Source organism: Phoenix dactylifera, chromosome 2 (assembly GCF_051530095.1).
Source record: "Phoenix dactylifera cultivar Ajwa chromosome 2, Ajwa_hap1_PhDact_Kaust_v1.1, whole genome shotgun sequence".
Lineage (NCBI taxonomy): Eukaryota > Viridiplantae > Streptophyta > Magnoliopsida > Arecales > Arecaceae > Phoenix > Phoenix dactylifera.
Genome location: NC_143191.1, coordinates 54,170,817 through 54,187,578, shown reverse-complemented (window position 1 = coordinate 54,187,578; position 16,762 = coordinate 54,170,817). Strand labels below are relative to the sequence as shown.

At 37.0% G+C, this 16,762-nt stretch overlaps 1 protein-coding gene across 9 annotated transcripts in view; it reads right to left on the bottom strand.

Moving 5' to 3' along the window:
- LOC103720633 (uncharacterized) overlaps positions 1 to 16,762 on the bottom strand; it is a 39,337-nt gene that overhangs the window by 18,197 nt on the left and 4,378 nt on the right. For 2 of the 9 annotated variants that reach the window (XM_026809824.4, XM_026809825.4), the window contains exons 2-16: positions 15,090 to 15,170; positions 12,004 to 12,103; positions 11,810 to 11,894; positions 11,656 to 11,705; positions 11,519 to 11,584; positions 7,549 to 7,628; positions 7,422 to 7,466; positions 5,940 to 5,999; positions 4,460 to 4,559; positions 4,288 to 4,365; positions 2,217 to 2,284; positions 2,075 to 2,143; positions 1,914 to 1,991; positions 1,725 to 1,820; positions 613 to 683 (exon numbers count right to left, since the gene is read on the bottom strand). In XM_026809824.4, the coding sequence (XP_026665625.4) occupies positions 613 to 683; positions 1,725 to 1,820; positions 1,914 to 1,991; positions 2,075 to 2,143; positions 2,217 to 2,284; positions 4,288 to 4,365; positions 4,460 to 4,559; positions 5,940 to 5,999; positions 7,422 to 7,466; positions 7,549 to 7,628; positions 11,519 to 11,584; positions 11,656 to 11,705; positions 11,810 to 11,894; positions 12,004 to 12,103; positions 15,090 to 15,170 (1,127 nt within the window). The remainder of the gene's footprint in view (positions 1 to 612; positions 684 to 1,724; positions 1,821 to 1,913; positions 1,992 to 2,074; positions 2,144 to 2,216; positions 2,285 to 4,287; positions 4,366 to 4,459; positions 4,560 to 5,939; positions 6,000 to 7,421; positions 7,467 to 7,548; positions 7,629 to 11,518; positions 11,585 to 11,655; positions 11,706 to 11,809; positions 11,895 to 12,003; positions 12,104 to 15,089; positions 15,171 to 16,762) is intronic. The other 7 variants (XM_008810434.5, XM_088717005.2, XM_088717006.2 and 4 more) reach the window with 6 other exon arrangements.

Here is a 16,762-nt window from a genome sequence, read left to right as displayed (position 1 = left end):
ACAGTCCGTCCCATCTCATCTTTCTTGGGCTATACTTGTAGCCAGTCATGTTAACTCCACATGAAACCTTTTTTCCATTATGACTAAAAAGGCACTCATCAGTCGCCTCGGTTGCCCCCTTTCCTATTCAGCTTTGCTTGCCACCTATTAAAAGAATAGGTCCCGGTTCCAGCAGCCCACCTTTCATCATCTATACCAGCTGCCACGCACGACCCCATAGGAACAATTTCTGTGCCCTAAGAAGCAGAACGCGCCATCACCTACAGCCCCTTCCTCTGCCGGGGACTTCCACGAAATGAAAACAGGAGGCATCGTCGTATGCTCGGCATTAGTTGCCCTGGTGTAAATCCTGGAGTACTCCTATGGCCGATCTGTCACCCATACATTCTGGGATTGGCTCCATCCCATGTGGAGAATGCGCCTGCATCTCACTTACCTAGTAGCCAACTAATATGAATAGCATTATATCATATTTTTTAATATCATAATATATTAAACCATCCCAAAAGAGCATTGTATGCTAGGCCTGTAACAAGGTCCTCTTTCTGGTATTTGCTAAATAACCAAGTTTTCAGGATATAAAGAAGAAAGGGAATCAAAATTATGACATACCGAAATAGCCGCAATTGCTGTACCATCTGCAAACTCTTACTCAAAGAGCAAAATTCATGCAAAAATAGTACCTGTTGAAGGATCAAGAACGTACATCAGTCAGTCCATATAGAAAGGGGCATAAATAATAATCGAAGCTACAAATTTCAAAATTCAGCAAGGCTACAATGTCCTGAATAATGAATGCACGAAAACCCTTACATGCTAAAAATATAACTTGTGGACCAACTATCATACATACACTACATATTTGTACTTGGAATTTTGCTTGCACACACATTCCTGAGCTTGGCATACAAAAAGAAGTGGATTTCACTGCTTAGGTTACTTCCAGATCTCGAGACAGCATTGAAACTTTTCCCAATTTATTGTGCTATACTTAAAAAGGACTTAAGACATGCACAGAACATACTGCAAAGAACCTGCTGTGCATTTGTTTCACATGTTTTTGTGTGTGTATTGATTGTAAGAGTTATGCTTTACTTCTTGCAGTTATCTGCAGTTCATACTTTGATGTTTGGAACTTTTGGAATCAACTCACAAGCACATGAAATTAGTCATTAAAATTATACAGACAAGATCGATGTAAATACAAATTTGTTGTATGGTCTTTCTTAATACAAAATACTGCAATTGGGAGCTGTTGCAATATTAGACTGAAGATTATCATGATATGAATAAATAAAATTAACTTACTCCATCAGCAAGGGGAAAATGTATACATGGTCCTCATGCCACAAAATAAACTCTGTTACTCTATAAACCTTATCGCTATCCAAATATCAACTGTCATAATAGATGAAGGTAAGGTTTTAAATCCCGTGGGACGGGGTCGTCCCGGTTTGCCCACGAAACAGAATGTGCTGCCGTCCCGCCCTGTCCCAACACTTGGGATAGAGGATGTCCCAAGACGTGCCGATCGGGATGCTAGGACAATAGCAGGACGATCCTATTTCAACACTTAGGATGGCTCCCCGTCCCAATGTACCAAGGGACGTCCCACAATTTTGAGACCATGCATCAAGGGCAATAAATCAAAATAAAAGCCCAAAATGAGAAACCATTAGAATTGTGATAGATATGCAGAGCATGGACACAGAATATATTGTTACCAATTCCCTTTTTGATTCTGCAGAAGTTGATGTGGACCTCATCCTTGCAAATAGCTCTTGAATAAAAGAAGCATCATCTTTCAACAAAGATATAACCTACAGCGCAATCATATGTAGTATGTTATAGAATAGGCATGATAGAATCACCAAAATTTAAAACAACTGAAAGGTCAAAGTTGAGATCCTCACAGCAGCATTGTTTGCATGAATGATCGAATTAAAACTTGCTATTGTAGCCTCATCCAATACCCTTGGTAAAATAACATCCTAAAGATGTTCCAGCAGCAATAAGAATCCATACAAGAGCAAATTCAAGTAAATGATGAACACTTGGGCAAATATTTTCAGACCTTCACATAACCAACTCTGTAGGTTTGGTGTATCTTTGACAATACCGTGGAATCTTTAATAGGGATAGCCTGCAAGAAAATTAAAATTTTGAAATTTAGTAAAATAGATGAAATGGTCAGTTGCATCTCCCAGCTGATTTACCTCTTTAAAAACCACATGCTCTTTGAGAAAAGCACGATGCTGCACCACCTGAGGGACATCAGGATCATCTGTACAAAAAGGCAACATAACATTAAGTGGATTTTTTTTTAATCATTTAGTTTAGTTAATCAAAAAGAAAAAAGGAAATGCTGAAGATAATGGAATCACGATATAATAATGACATACGATAAGATATGACACTGAAAACACCTATCAGTTGGCAAACTGTTCTAAATAAGAGAAACTACTCCAACCATTACACTGCTTAACATTAACCCCGGGCTCAAGACGACACTCGGCAAAAAAACATATAATCTGCAACCCACGTCTGAGTAATAAATTAAGAAGAGATGAGAGAACAAGACATATATGCCTACTAAAATTGGAGACACGGTTCAAGAAGATTCGGGCCATGTTATAGCCCTATACGTAAAACACAATTATTTGACGAAAATTAAAATCTAACCCCGTCAGTAAATGATCTGACAAACTCTCCAGCTACAGCCACGAAGGATAAGCAGAATAATACATCAAAGCAATGTCGAGAGCAATTACATGTTTGTAAAATTCTACCTAAATAGTGTAACAATTAAGGTATCAATGGATCCAAGAGAACGACTCGTTAAAGCAACTAAAGTATTCCACACCAGACATAGACTAATAAATTATTACATCCAAATCTTTCACATTTGCATAATTCAAATATCTCTCATAAAGTTATCAAAACACCTTTTTAAAAAAAATCATGCAGGATGTATTAGGGTTTCCAATTTCATGTTAGAAAACTAGAATAATATTATGATTATTATTTATTTATTTATTTGATATAAGGTGGCACCTAAAACATTAAAAAATAAACAAATAAGTAAAATATAAATAAAGCAAAGAGTATATCAGACTATTTGGTGATGTTTCTGTTTATTTTAAAAGCTATTCTCAAAAGAAGTTCAATAAGAGTTCCTCGAAAAGAAATACTTCTAGCATGGTTAGCTGAACCGTGTCAAACCAGCTGAGTCGGGGCATACCAAACCGAACTGGTCGACTACCAGCACAGTTCAATATCTTTGGTTAGGTTTTATTAAAGCCTTGCTTTGTCACGTGCATTCGGTATCTTCTTGGCTTCGCCCCTCCCCCACCGTCAAAACCCTAAAGTATCCATCATCGATGACAACGACGATGCCACCGATGAGGTACCCTAGCTTGACAACGACTCTATCGCCTCCCTCTCCCCCCCCCCCCAACAACAATGGCGGCCTCTCCCACTCTTTCTATCGGTCTCTCTCCTATGCTCCCTCCCTCTCCCTCTCTCTCTCCTTCTCCCTCTCTCCCTCCCTCTCCGACTCTCCCTGTTTCTGTAAGCCCTAGAACGGCATACCACGCTGAACTAGTCACTGACCAATACACCCTTCGATTCCAATTCAGCAAACCTTGACATTTAATTTATTGAGGGCTTTGCTATAACATATAACAAAACTTATTTTTTATTGGGTCCTTTTCCCTATACTTCCACAGGTAACTGCAGCACATAGAATGGCATCACAATGGTCATAGATTTTAGATCATAGATATTTCTAAAATCAACTTCTCACGCAAATTTTGCTTTGGCCAATCATTCCAATTAACTGCCATTGTATGTATGGACTCAGATTCACAACATAACCCCACTAATACATGAGAAAAAGAAAACAGAGAAAGGGGCAATGTAACAAGTGACCAATGCATAGGTTTGTGATCCTTGAGTAGATTTAGAAAAGTTGAAACACATGAACAAATTAAGGTCATCAGCATGCATGGATAGGATGATTCAGCCCCAGCTCTATTTCAAAAAAGAAAAAAAAAACTGTACCAAAACGAAAATAAAAGATAGACCAAACGTGCAAGAAAGGCTGGCATTTAATGCCAAATCACAAATGACATCAAGTGCTATTAGAGTTAGTTAAAAAGCAGCATGCAAAAAGCATGAAGCATCAAAAAAGCATTACAGCTGCAGACCATCAATAAAATATCTAAGTATCTAATACTGATAAAAGGAAGTAGCAATAACAAGTAACATGACATTAAATGTGCCTACATTCAAGAGAACCAATAATGTCAAAGATAAGTTCATCCCCAAAAATTCTATCAAAGATCTGTGTGTTGTTTAATAGAACTGCAAAAACAAGAAGAAAAAAAAAATCATGTCAGTGACGTTAGCAAGGAATTAGATATTGAACATAAAAAAGCACATGATGACAAGCACTTACTGATCCCTTTGACCAATCTGAAAATCATGTGGAGACCATCCATATTTTCCAAGTCTTCACACATTCTAAAAAGATCCATTAGCTTTGGGAAAAATTCTTGCTGCACCCACACACACAAAATGTTAGTAATAGTTGGAGGCACATCGAACTAGTATGATTGTGTGATGCCTTTTTTTTTCTCTTCCTTATTTCCTTTTTTTCTGTGAATGTTGCATTCCCTATGTTTTTGTGAGAGATGAGTGTATCTTATGTTGGTGTTTCCTTGGAAACCATACTCTACTTCAGAATGTAACTGTATCTCATATAAAGTTACTTGACTAGCTCAGAAAAGTTCCTAGTTACAGGAGAGTTTGTTGTAAAGATGTTAGTATCAATTATTTCTTACTATCAACTCTACATACCACTGATTTTTTGACAACTTTTTGGAAGTCCGGTGTTGGTAAACTTTGTTATATTTCCTTTCCTTCTCCGCCACAAAACTGCCACACCAACCCCACAACCCCTCCATGAAATTTCAGGTAAAACCCCCCTTTGACTCCAGTGTCCAAGGCCACAGAAGCCAGATGGCACTTACCGGCCCTTTCTCTTTTCATTGTCTTCTTTTCTCCCTCCTAATGTTAACCACTTTTCACTTTATTCTGCTGCTTTTTACTTCTGAATGAAACATTATCAACAGTCTGATAAGCTAAATAATGGACACTTACACAATCAACAGTGGTCCACCACCGGCATAGTAAGTCTAAACAGTGTGACCTTTAAGTTTCTCTTATGATAAATTCTTGAGGTTGCCTAGCTTGGGAAACAATATTTAACCAAGATATGTAAGTTACTCAACTTGCATAGGCCCAACATCCTGGAGTGGATAATTTGGATGAGCTATGTGAAGTTCATATACACTACCATGCAAAGGACCAGACCCTAATTGATGGAGCAGGAATCATGATAACATGGTATACCAAAAGACACTATGCAGGAGAAAAGTGGAGGCAACAAGAAGCATTATTTACATTGAGCATCTTTATTGCAGACTCACAACTACATCTGATAATTAATATGCACTGAGAGAATGTGCATGATAAAAAGTATCATGGCCAGAAAAAAATATAAAAAGTGTACAACTGCCTAATTAATGTATGCCTTCAAGTGCTCAACTAGATTAAAATAATTTCCTAAGACAGTTATAAGGGCATGCATGCTCTCTTAAAATTACAATGGAACAATCCTGCTTTGCTCCGTCCATTATGGCGTTGTATCTCCTTTTCAAGCGATAAAAACCTTTCTATGACATATCTTAACTAAAGGAACTAGCTTTGTACATGCAGCAATTGAAATAAAACCATTTATATCTGAAACATATCAGGTGCCAAAGAAGATCCAAGGAAGGAACATATTCCTAATGAACAATAATTAATTTTCCGACTGACAATTGCAGAATTTCTAACTAGGCAACTGAATCAACAAATGTCAACATGATGCTCACATCTTGCAATATTAATTCTGCTACTCGCATCTGATCCGTCATGCCACATTCCAACACTGTCTGCATGTTAGAAACAACCAACTTAGCACCATTAGGGTTCCAATGATAAACAAGAAAAACCAGGAAAGTTTTCATTCCAAATAATATTAATAACCAATTGGAAAATTTAATGCATTAACTCGAAGAGCTCAACAAAATATATGATCACCAATTTTTGAATTTCCACATTTGCATGAACAGGAAGATACAATAAAAGAAACACCTATAAAGCAACAAGAGAACATATAAGTAATACGGATATAGAAATAGCAAGCACCCATTTAGTTGTTTCAACTAGCCCCTGTTTGAAGGACTGTAAAAAATACCGGTAACTATAACATGGTCCAATCAATTAGCTAATGAACAGGTTTGTATCCAGAAAATCAAGGCCCAACATTTGGGCTCAGGTTAAGTCCAGCATATCACACTAAATTTTACTTTGTTACCTCTTTGAACTTCAGAAGAACCCAACTGGAAATTCAAAAGACCAAACATATATACGCAACAAAGACAAAGGTGAACAGAAGGTCAAGGATTTTGGTAGAAATGACTGAAGAAAAGATGGAGAAAAGAAGTCAGATGATATGAAGAAGATAGGATCCGAAGAAACTTTCCACTTTTAAGGACTTGACGTTAGTCAATTTTAGAGCTGCAGAGCTAAATACCGATTTAAAAAAACTGATCTTTAATAACAACACATTATGTGCATAATGTTGTCATGGCACTGATTCAAAGTTGCTCGAGGAGAGGTGCTTTTGTCACATTCTTGGACCAAAAGACAATATTGCTTTAAGATAATGTCCTTTAGCCATGTGATCAGAAATGTAGATTAGATTGCATAAGAAAGATGACCTTATAGGCAATTCAGATATGAACCAAAAGGTTCGTGAATTAAGTTTGACATGGGTCAAAACTTCATAGATTTTAAATACCAAAATTACCCACCAAAAAACATAATCCTAAATAGGCTCTTTTTATATCAATATAATTTTTGTTCAATTGACACGTGGAATAACATAGCTCAGTTAGGCTTGTTTATGTTTGATAAATTGATGATTTTGAACCTTGTATCATTGTCTTGTTTACTCTAGAATGTGTGTATGTGCACTAGTAGATACCGTGACTGACTGTTACACAGTAGCATTTGATTATCCAGATGAAAGGCATTACCATAGTTCCATTACACCTTTACCCAAGTATTATATGAATTAAGATACTTAAATTGTGGCTACTATGAATTTTTAAACAAAAAACAACAACAACTTCAAGTCCTGTACAGTACAATGAAGCCATATTTACATAAAACAACCTTTGACCCAAGACTCAAACAAAACAGAAGAAGAAAAATCACAGTGCAATTTTTTTCGAAGGAATTGCATAGGATGCATGGATTTCGTATCTGAATTAATTAAGGAGCAAAACTTAAGCAGTAACAGAATATACCAGCTGACTGAAAAATAATAACGGCGATAGTGCATATATGCCAAACTACAAAAGAATATAGAGCAGAGTATTATGAAGTAGCATAATCGAAAATGAAAATCATTATTTTCATGCATATCATTCTAACCTTTAACATTAAAGGGAGTGTTGATAATTCAACAGACGGGAGCTCTCTTAATTCACTGTTAACAGCACGAAATGTTTCATCTGCAAATATAACCAAAATGATGATCTATAATGCAACTGTACAGTCAATGTCCACTCTATAAATAACTATAAGAGGTGTTAAAACAAGGATAAGGCGGCAAAATCTACTAATCGAAATAAAAAAATTAAACAGAAATCAGATAGAAAGCAAACTATTTAGTGAAATGCTCTAAGCTGCATTGTGCAAGATATAAACAACAGGGGATCACAATATACTAAGTTCTGCTATTGGAAATTTTAAGCACGTGGTGATAAACTAGAAATTTAGGCATGAACTCAGGTAATTAACCAGTTTGGAACTACTTGAAGCAGCCAAAATATTACTATCAGAAAGCAGCAATGAGACATCAACCGTCCATACCTCACACCAAGAAAGAACAAAAAAATGTAAAAATCAAGCTATATCCAGCTATATCAGGTTCACATACTTCTTAAAACATGATTTTGATGGATGTCAAACCAAACACAAGCAAGGAAATACTAAATAGGGCTGATGCTAAAAATAATGAACTTAACTTCATTAATCTTAAAACAAGTAAGCATCCGTTCTAGAATAACACAGAAAGCAGCTTTAGATTATTATTTGACATAGTCAAAGACTAGGATGGATTTATTTTTTTTTATTTGAAAATTTTACAAACGAAAGTGTGAATAAGACTTTTAATGAGAGTTCATAGATTAAACAACATTACCATATTACTAAAAGTAGAACTCAAATATTCTGAACAATGAAATTTATCAATTTTTCTTAGTTATTAGTCTAGAATTACCTTATTTCCATAACGCAATAGCTATTCATAAATAGAGAACCATGTAAAATGAATTTTATGAAATGGCTGCTTGAAAGTCTAACAGATTCTATACAGTAACTTGCTCAGCTATTGCATAAGCTAAGCAGTAACTTTATGCTTTTTGGTGATGCTTCAACTGCTTCTGTTTCATGATATAATATATATATATATATATATATATATATATATATATATATATATATATATATATATATATATCATGTGATAGCCTTAAGTTGGGCAAAAATCAACCATCAATTTTTCCTCATACGAATAGTCAAGGTCATATCACATGTCATATAGATTGTTCTAGTATGCAGTAATGCAGACTCCAAACATAAAAGCTTAAAATTTTGATTTGGTCTTTGATGGGAACCACTGCTGAGATAGATAACATAATAGCCCCAAATCCATGGAGGATGGCAGGTTCTTTAACCTTAAATTATGCACCGGGGATGATATTCCAGATGATTTCTTTGCACTTTATAGAAATTGAGCTCGGTTATTTTGCAAATTCATTTGTGGCTTTAGGATAACATTGGCTATCTATACATGAAATTACCTTCAAATTTCAATACGAGCATGGATGATCAATATGATGCTCCTAAACCGGATTTCAGAGTATAGGAATATTCCCCCTGAGGGGGACGAGGCCAGAGGCCGAAGGGGGGTAAGAATATCCTATAAAAGATGGGAAGGGGAGGGGGTTCGGGGGAGGGGTCTCTAAAAGGCTTTCTCGGGGAGAAAGCTGGTTGGGGAACTGCTAAACGACCTAAAAGAGGAGACTGACTCTGACCTTTCAAAGTCCTATCTCATCTGGTTGATAGTTGAAGGTACGTGCGATGGTACCATGGACATAAACGAGGTCGAGCATATCTTTAATGTCTCAAACTAAAGCATGGCAAACTTCAGAAAGAGGTCATTACATGGTAGCCTTCATGCAAGATGACCCGGCAGAGGGGGCTTTCTGATAACACCATGCACCAGACCTAAGCCCGGATTGCACGGCTTGCTTTCGGATGCTTTTTCTGGGCCCGCTCCCTCGACCCGCGGCCGGCTTATCTCATAGAAAGATTGCCCCAAACGACAGTCCCAGATTCGCTAGTAATATTCCCAACCAGTGTTAGCTCGCCTCTTTTCTTATAGCCAGGAAAAGGAATTGCTTACGGCTAGATGTTTCTTTTAATCATTGCAACTTTGTGTTTTTAGACTGATGTCCAATTAATTGTGTAGTACTGGTCAGTATGTAAAAATTTCACACTGCGCATTTTGTGCCAGTGCCTCACCAGCATGCAACACTAGCATGGTACTTGCTGTGTGCCAGTGGTTAGTGTGCAACTGTGCTAATGCATGCCAAACACCAGCACAGCATGGCATGGTACATAGAGCAAGGCTCTCGTTCCACTGGCACGACATAATCATGTTATGAATCAAATGCTTCACATCCTTAAAAAAAAATGTTTTACATGTCTCAGGAAAACATGCCATGTAGTCTGTCTAATTCAAGTTCCACATGGTTATCCTCACCTCCTAGCATGGTCTACGGTACCGCCCATATCGTACCGTACCAAAAGAAAACAGATACGAAACTTACATTCAAGTAGGTACAAGCCCCGTATGGCTCGTACCGTGGCATACCGCCCCGTACTGACCTATACCAAGGCATACCAAGATGTGTATCAGTCTGTACCGAGGCGTACCGAGTTAAAAATTGAGAAAAATGTTAGAGAACTATTTCGGTATAGAGGCGTATCGTACCATACCGAACTGATAAGGTACCGACACGATATCCGGTACCTAAAGTGCAGACCTTGCCTCCTAGAGATTTTATTTGTGCTAGCTTTATCCATCAGTGCAAAACAAAAGTGACAAACTATATGTAATATTACAACTTGACTTCCTCGTGCACCTATCACACTTAAAGGTCATCATCTCTTATTGTCATTGTCAACGTACGTACTTATTTTTCCTATTAGAAGTTAGAATAAATCTTCTAACACTTGCTCGAATAGAGAATTAATGCAAGAGCAGTTGCAGGGTTATGTTTAAAGACGCAAAAAAGATTATCAACAATCATCATTGGATTAGCAATCAACTTACCTGTAAAATTGTTATAGAAGCCTAAATGGGCAGCAACTAATGGGATTGAGCTTGAATACAAGAGCAAAGAAGATGACTTCTCCTATAAGACCTAAGTGATGGTGATGCCCAAGGCAAAGAAAATGATATTAAACATGATAAAGCAATGAAAAATCCACTTTGTTATGCAGCGGTCCCTCGTTCTTGAGCAAGTTTGGGAATCTGTCTTAAAGGATGCCCATTTTAAAATTTCTATAAAACTGAAAAAGAATAACACACATGGGTTGAAGGCTGGCAAGATCTAGTTTAGTGACCAAAAAAATGTGGCTGAAGGATTCCTCAGAACCATCATGTTGTACTATGAAATAGATGTAAAAACACAGAAATTTTCCACTACAAACGATCATCTTATTGCTAGAAAGATAAGCACTCACGCACCCCTGGTCAATTGTCAGATTTTGTAATTAATCTGTTTCCATTGTATATGCTTATGCTTTTTCCTGTCTTCAATTGATAATCCAATGTCATTTCAAAATTGGCTTCCAAGTGACCTAGAAGATAAAAATATTCCTCTTTCTAATAAAACATCAAAAGACTTGTTACATTTCCAATTGGAGTACACAGTTGACTTTGGTGTTTAGGCAGTTATATGCAGTAGTTTAACACCTGACACAACAAGAGGCTATTCTCAACTTAGCTCCATTCATACCGAGTAACCAATTGTCTTAGTTTATGTTGCCAACAGTCTTATTCCCTCAATGCTACTAGGACAGCTAACTGGCAAATTACTAATGGCAAATATAATTTGGGATGCAAAACTTACTAGTGCAAAAAATTTATCTTCAATGATCAAATTTTTTATATTTCTCGATATACTCTATTTTTGCAAGGATTAAGTTGTTCTCATTTCTAAATGATTTTTCCCATCTGTGATACATATTATGTAGTTCAAACAACAATCGTCTTACAGCACAAAAATACAAGCAATATTGGAAGACCAACTACAGGGGTAAAAGTTACCATTTGATTGCAAAGCACTAGTAGCTTTTAGCGATTCCATTGCTGGACGAGGGCCGATCTCGAGATCTTTAAAAGAAATAAGTCATACAACAAAGAGCATGATAACAGATAAAAGAACTTATGAAACAAATACTTACTTCCTAGACTACTAAAATGCAAGTTTCTTCGTACGCCACATATATGGTCCCTATAACATTCCGCAAAAATATGTGTTAATAAATTTACAGCATATAAAGCAAATGGCAAGCCCAGAACCGACTAACAAAGAAGACACTAGAGAGGGAATTAAACCATATATAGGAGCATCCCATAGCCTCTTGAAAGCTCAGTGCCAATTCGGTGGCTGGTTCTGGTTCCCTCCATGAGATGATTGTGTCTAAAAAAATATGAAATATATGTAAGCCACCAATTACCACATTCTACAAAGTTTATAAAAAAAGAAAAGCTGGTCAGCTTGGAAAATGCAAGGCAAAAGGTTTCTGCACCTTCTTGTCTTCTGTAGATGTCATCTGAGGAGATGCGGTGCACAAGTAACGTCTCATTATCCTCTTCATCAATCACAATCAAACCAAGATCTTCCGACCTCTGCAAATCATACAATCAACATAAAATAAGGAGTTATGGGATAGGTTTTAAAAAAAAAAAAAGTAACTTCCATTGACTAAAACCCTCCAATAAAAATTCCAAAATCATCATGAAAACAAAGCTATATACTATTAGAGTTGGTTTCCTGACGAAGACCTGATCCTATACAAGAGATTCATTTGGTAAGGAGATGTGTTTTTTCTTCTGTTCTTATAATGTTTATAACATACTAGCATATGGTGATACTTAAAGATCCACAAGAAATTGTAAACCCTCAACTGATTGCTTCAGGCATTAATAAGGGAACCAAGGGTGGGTTTGCTATGTTGTTCCTAAAACTGATGTAGCGAGTAACTGTTTTCACAATTGTTCTTGGCATGCGATGCGGAATGCTGGGATCCACTAACTAAATAGAGAAGCCAAGTCAGAAAGAATGCTCCGAGAGCATATCCAGTGCTGGTGATATAACAAAAGAATTTTGATAAAATTATTCTAGCAGCTACTAATATATAAAGTAAAATTATTTCTTGCAAAATGGTTTTTTTTTTTTAGGAGAGAGAATTCCCTGGAGTCTAATCAATTCCTAGGACATGATGGACACAATAATATAAACAATGTATTTACCACATCCCTTGAGGACCAATATGATATATAGTTACAGTAAAAGGACTAAAATGCCAAAGGTAAAGTAGTCAAATATATCGATTAACCTTAAATACAAAATATTAATCTTAAACAGTTTCAGTATTATTTTCTTAGATCACTTACAATTTAATCAATTTCCTTAATAAGAGTTTACCAGACCTATATCATAGGAATTCCAATACTAGCCTACCTTCACATTTTCATAAACCTACAGAGCACATTAACTTATTTCAAACATCTGTCACCATGTTGCTGGATAATTTAACCCAAATGAAAGTCACACATTACGTTTCCGGCAACAAGGCAGGCCTGGCAAAGCCTTCAGACCAGCAGGCAGCTAGCTCCAGCTTGGGTTAGCACTAACAAGGTTGCTTTTATGCTTTTGATAAAGAAGGGGGGTTTCTTTACGCTTAGTATGTGCAACCCCACGGCTCTTCCCCCAAGGTTTGCCACTATTAGCAGAGCAGGACATCAGGACATCATCCCCATCGATTCTCTCTCTCTCTCTCTCAAAACCCCACCCTGAATGGTTTTTTTTTTTTTTTTTTTTTTGTGTGTGTGTGTGTGTTTGGGGGGATGGGCGAACCTGGCGACGGCTCTCATGCAATCAGAAGTACACAAGCTTAGAATCAGGCATCAAGTATTAGGATGATGGATCGTCTTCCTAGATGTTCAAATTAACATGCAAGGCGAAAACCCTAAACCTAAGTCTTACTTGTCACTACAAAAATTATTTATTCATGCATAACTGATCCACAGAAACATATTTGTTGCATTCCAACAGACTCGATGTTTTCGACAAGGATTAGGCTGCCCTGCCGTACAGCACTTACCCTGCTGACAAGCTAAGGGCAAGTTAGAAGAGTATGTACCCTTTATCATGTGTATTAGACTATCAGTTACACCAACGGACCAACCCATGCCGACACTTGCCACTTTGGCATGCACCTGCACAGACCAATTTGGCCCAACACATTTACATGTTATTATGAGCATAGGCACCTGAATGACATCATAATGTGCCAGCCCCTGACCAGTTAGAGTGCGAAAGACAGTATTTCAACCCTCAGATTTCAATTACAACTCCAAAATAGGTTTATACAATAATTAGTCTTCGTATTTGCCAAGAAATTTATAAATAATTCCATTCTCGAAATTAGCAATCAAGATGCCTAAACAAAGAATACATATGCATAAATAGCAATAGAAAATTCATAGTACAATCAAGTAATTCAAGTGAGAACAAAAAGGACCATCATAAAATATGCAGGGTATTCGTACCGCAGAAAAGCCTAATGCATCAAAAAATACTGCAAAAAAATAGAGAAGAAAAAGAAGTAGGGAAGCATCAGGGAGTTTCAAGTTCTAAGAACCAGCCAAGTCCGACAGATTCCAAATCCACCATAGTCTGCCATCTCATGAAAAACAGTGACCTTGGTCAAAGATAACATAAAGTCGAACCCATTATTTAATTCTTTTCTTTTAGTCATCCTAGCTTGTAAAAAAACTAAGTAATTCCCTGATGTGTATAATACAAGGGAAGTCCATTTATAGTAACCATGTGGCAGCACTTTTGAGATCTAATCATCCTAAAGACCAAATCATAAACCGATCTTTCTCCTTTAGGTCTTGATCAAATACAAAGTACGATATGCACATGATTCGGCCAAAGCATAATAGCCATATAAACAGCTGGATCATACTAGGTCATGTATATTTTTCTCTCGTTTTTGTCCTATTTTATGCTGACAACTCCATGCTTAAAAGAATGGTTCCTTTAACACTAAAAACTAGTATGTATTTGCTGGTGACAAATTTATCAAGTTAAATTCATTGATTAAAACTTCAAACTCCTTACTCCTCTACCTTGAAACATAAAAATCTGAGTCTTCGCTGTTTAACTTCTCAAGCATATACCATAGTTATTCTTTCATTATCTCATCATCAATGGTTCAACTTTTAAATAATTCCAAATTTAAAAAAAAATCCAGCGAAAACAGAGTCTTGTGATCCTTAAAGGGATACCACAAAGACTAGTTCAAACCTAGGATCCATTTTCTATGACTGTAACCCTACACCTCCAATAAGAGTGACTACTAAAATCTTTCCTAAACTCCAGCTCTCATACAATTCAATGTTGCTTCATCAATCCATGTCAAACCCCCATTCAACATTAGATCTACTTTTTTTTTCAACTACCCAACAAATAGCAAATCAAAATGTCATTGAAAAATAAAGAGTTAATTTTTCATGAACAAACTACAAGAAATAACTAAAATAAAAATCAGAAGATAACTACAAATGAAAAAAATGGAAAAGGCAGGGTGTAGAAGGGTTAAACCTCCAAATAATCAACAGAAACATGCCCAGTTCCCTGGTCATCCCATTTGCCATCATCATTCAAGCGATAAACTTTGACACGCTGAAATATTTTTTCCACTAATCAGTTAATAATGTCAAATATTCCAGAAGTTGCAATGCAGATATGTCACAACAGTAAAATGAACAAACGGGCCAAAATGTCGTTAAATATGTCAAAAAAAAAAAAAAATCCATGGAACCATACAATTGAATTAATTAAAAACCACCAACCATTGAATGTAAATGAAGCAAATGACAAAATAAACCATGGAGTATAATGATATATTCATATCGATAACATAAAGTTATTTAGCCGTAAACATTCCAGTTGAAACTATGGAATGTGTATTAGCATTAGACAACGAATTAGTTGTCAAAAACTCTAATGCAGATCAGCAGCATGATAATAATAAATGAGGTGTATATGGACAATGAACAAGAACAAAGTCAGTTTAAGAAATTTTTTTACACATGAGCTTGCAAAAGTAAAGAGAGACAGAAAAAAAGAGCTTCAATATCTGAAAAATGAACATATACATAGAATTACCAACCCACCCCCCAACCCAAAAGAAGAAAAAGAGCTAGCAAAGAGATAGAACTAACAAACCTAAATACACATATTAAACCACAATCATAAAATTTTAAGAAGAAGAAAACAAACATGTTAGTTACGAAAACTCTTATTAAGCATTCAAGAGGGGTGATCAAATCAAATTATGAGTCATGAGTCCCGCATACAGGACAACGGAATGAAAGCTCACTGGTTACCAGCTGCATGTATTTCGACGATAACAGTACCAAGGTTTAAGCGATAAATGCAGAAACGAGCTTCCTTTTGCACATAGGAATATGTAAAATTCCACAATGAAGATCCTTACTCGACTTAATGCAAAATGGAGAATAGAACCATCCTGTTCACCCATACTCAGTCTAACCTTCTTTCTCAAGGAACAAGAAGGGCCTCAGCAATGCAGAAGCATTCTACTGTTGACAAGGTTTGAATGTCTTGTTGCCATGGCGATGTAACTTTTCATCCATTACTTGAAGCAAATGAAACAAGGAAAGATTCGTGCTTTTTCTCACCATTTAACAGATGAACAGACATGTCTTGATTGGCTCGCGCCTTCAAAATCAGCTTTACTTATATTAATTAATCCTCTCAAAGGCTATATTCTAGCAAATTCATTCATCAAGGCTCCAAGGTCCGCCGTACCGGTACCGGTCGGCGTACCGGCCCGGCCGGCGTACCGGCCCGGTCCGGTGCGTACCGGCCCGGTCCGGTGCGTACCGGCCGGTACCGGTGGTTTCAAAAACCACAGCGCGAGGCGCTGTGGTTCTATAAAAAAAAATCGTACCGATGCGAACCGGGTTCGCACCCGTACCAGGCCGGTACGGGCTCCGTACCGGCCGGTACGCACCCGTACCGGCCGGTTCGGCTAAGAAACCAGGAAATACCTGTTTTTTAGTGGTTCCGGTACCGGTCTAAGACCGGACCGGTACGTACCGGCCCGTACCGGCCGGTACGGCATTCCATGCATCAAGCATTAAAATTCATGTTTTCCTGTTGCTGGCATAACATCACCAAAATGCTAGCAAAACCACTTTTTTTCCCTCCAAATCCACTATAAAGAGATTCATATCTCAAAAGAGACC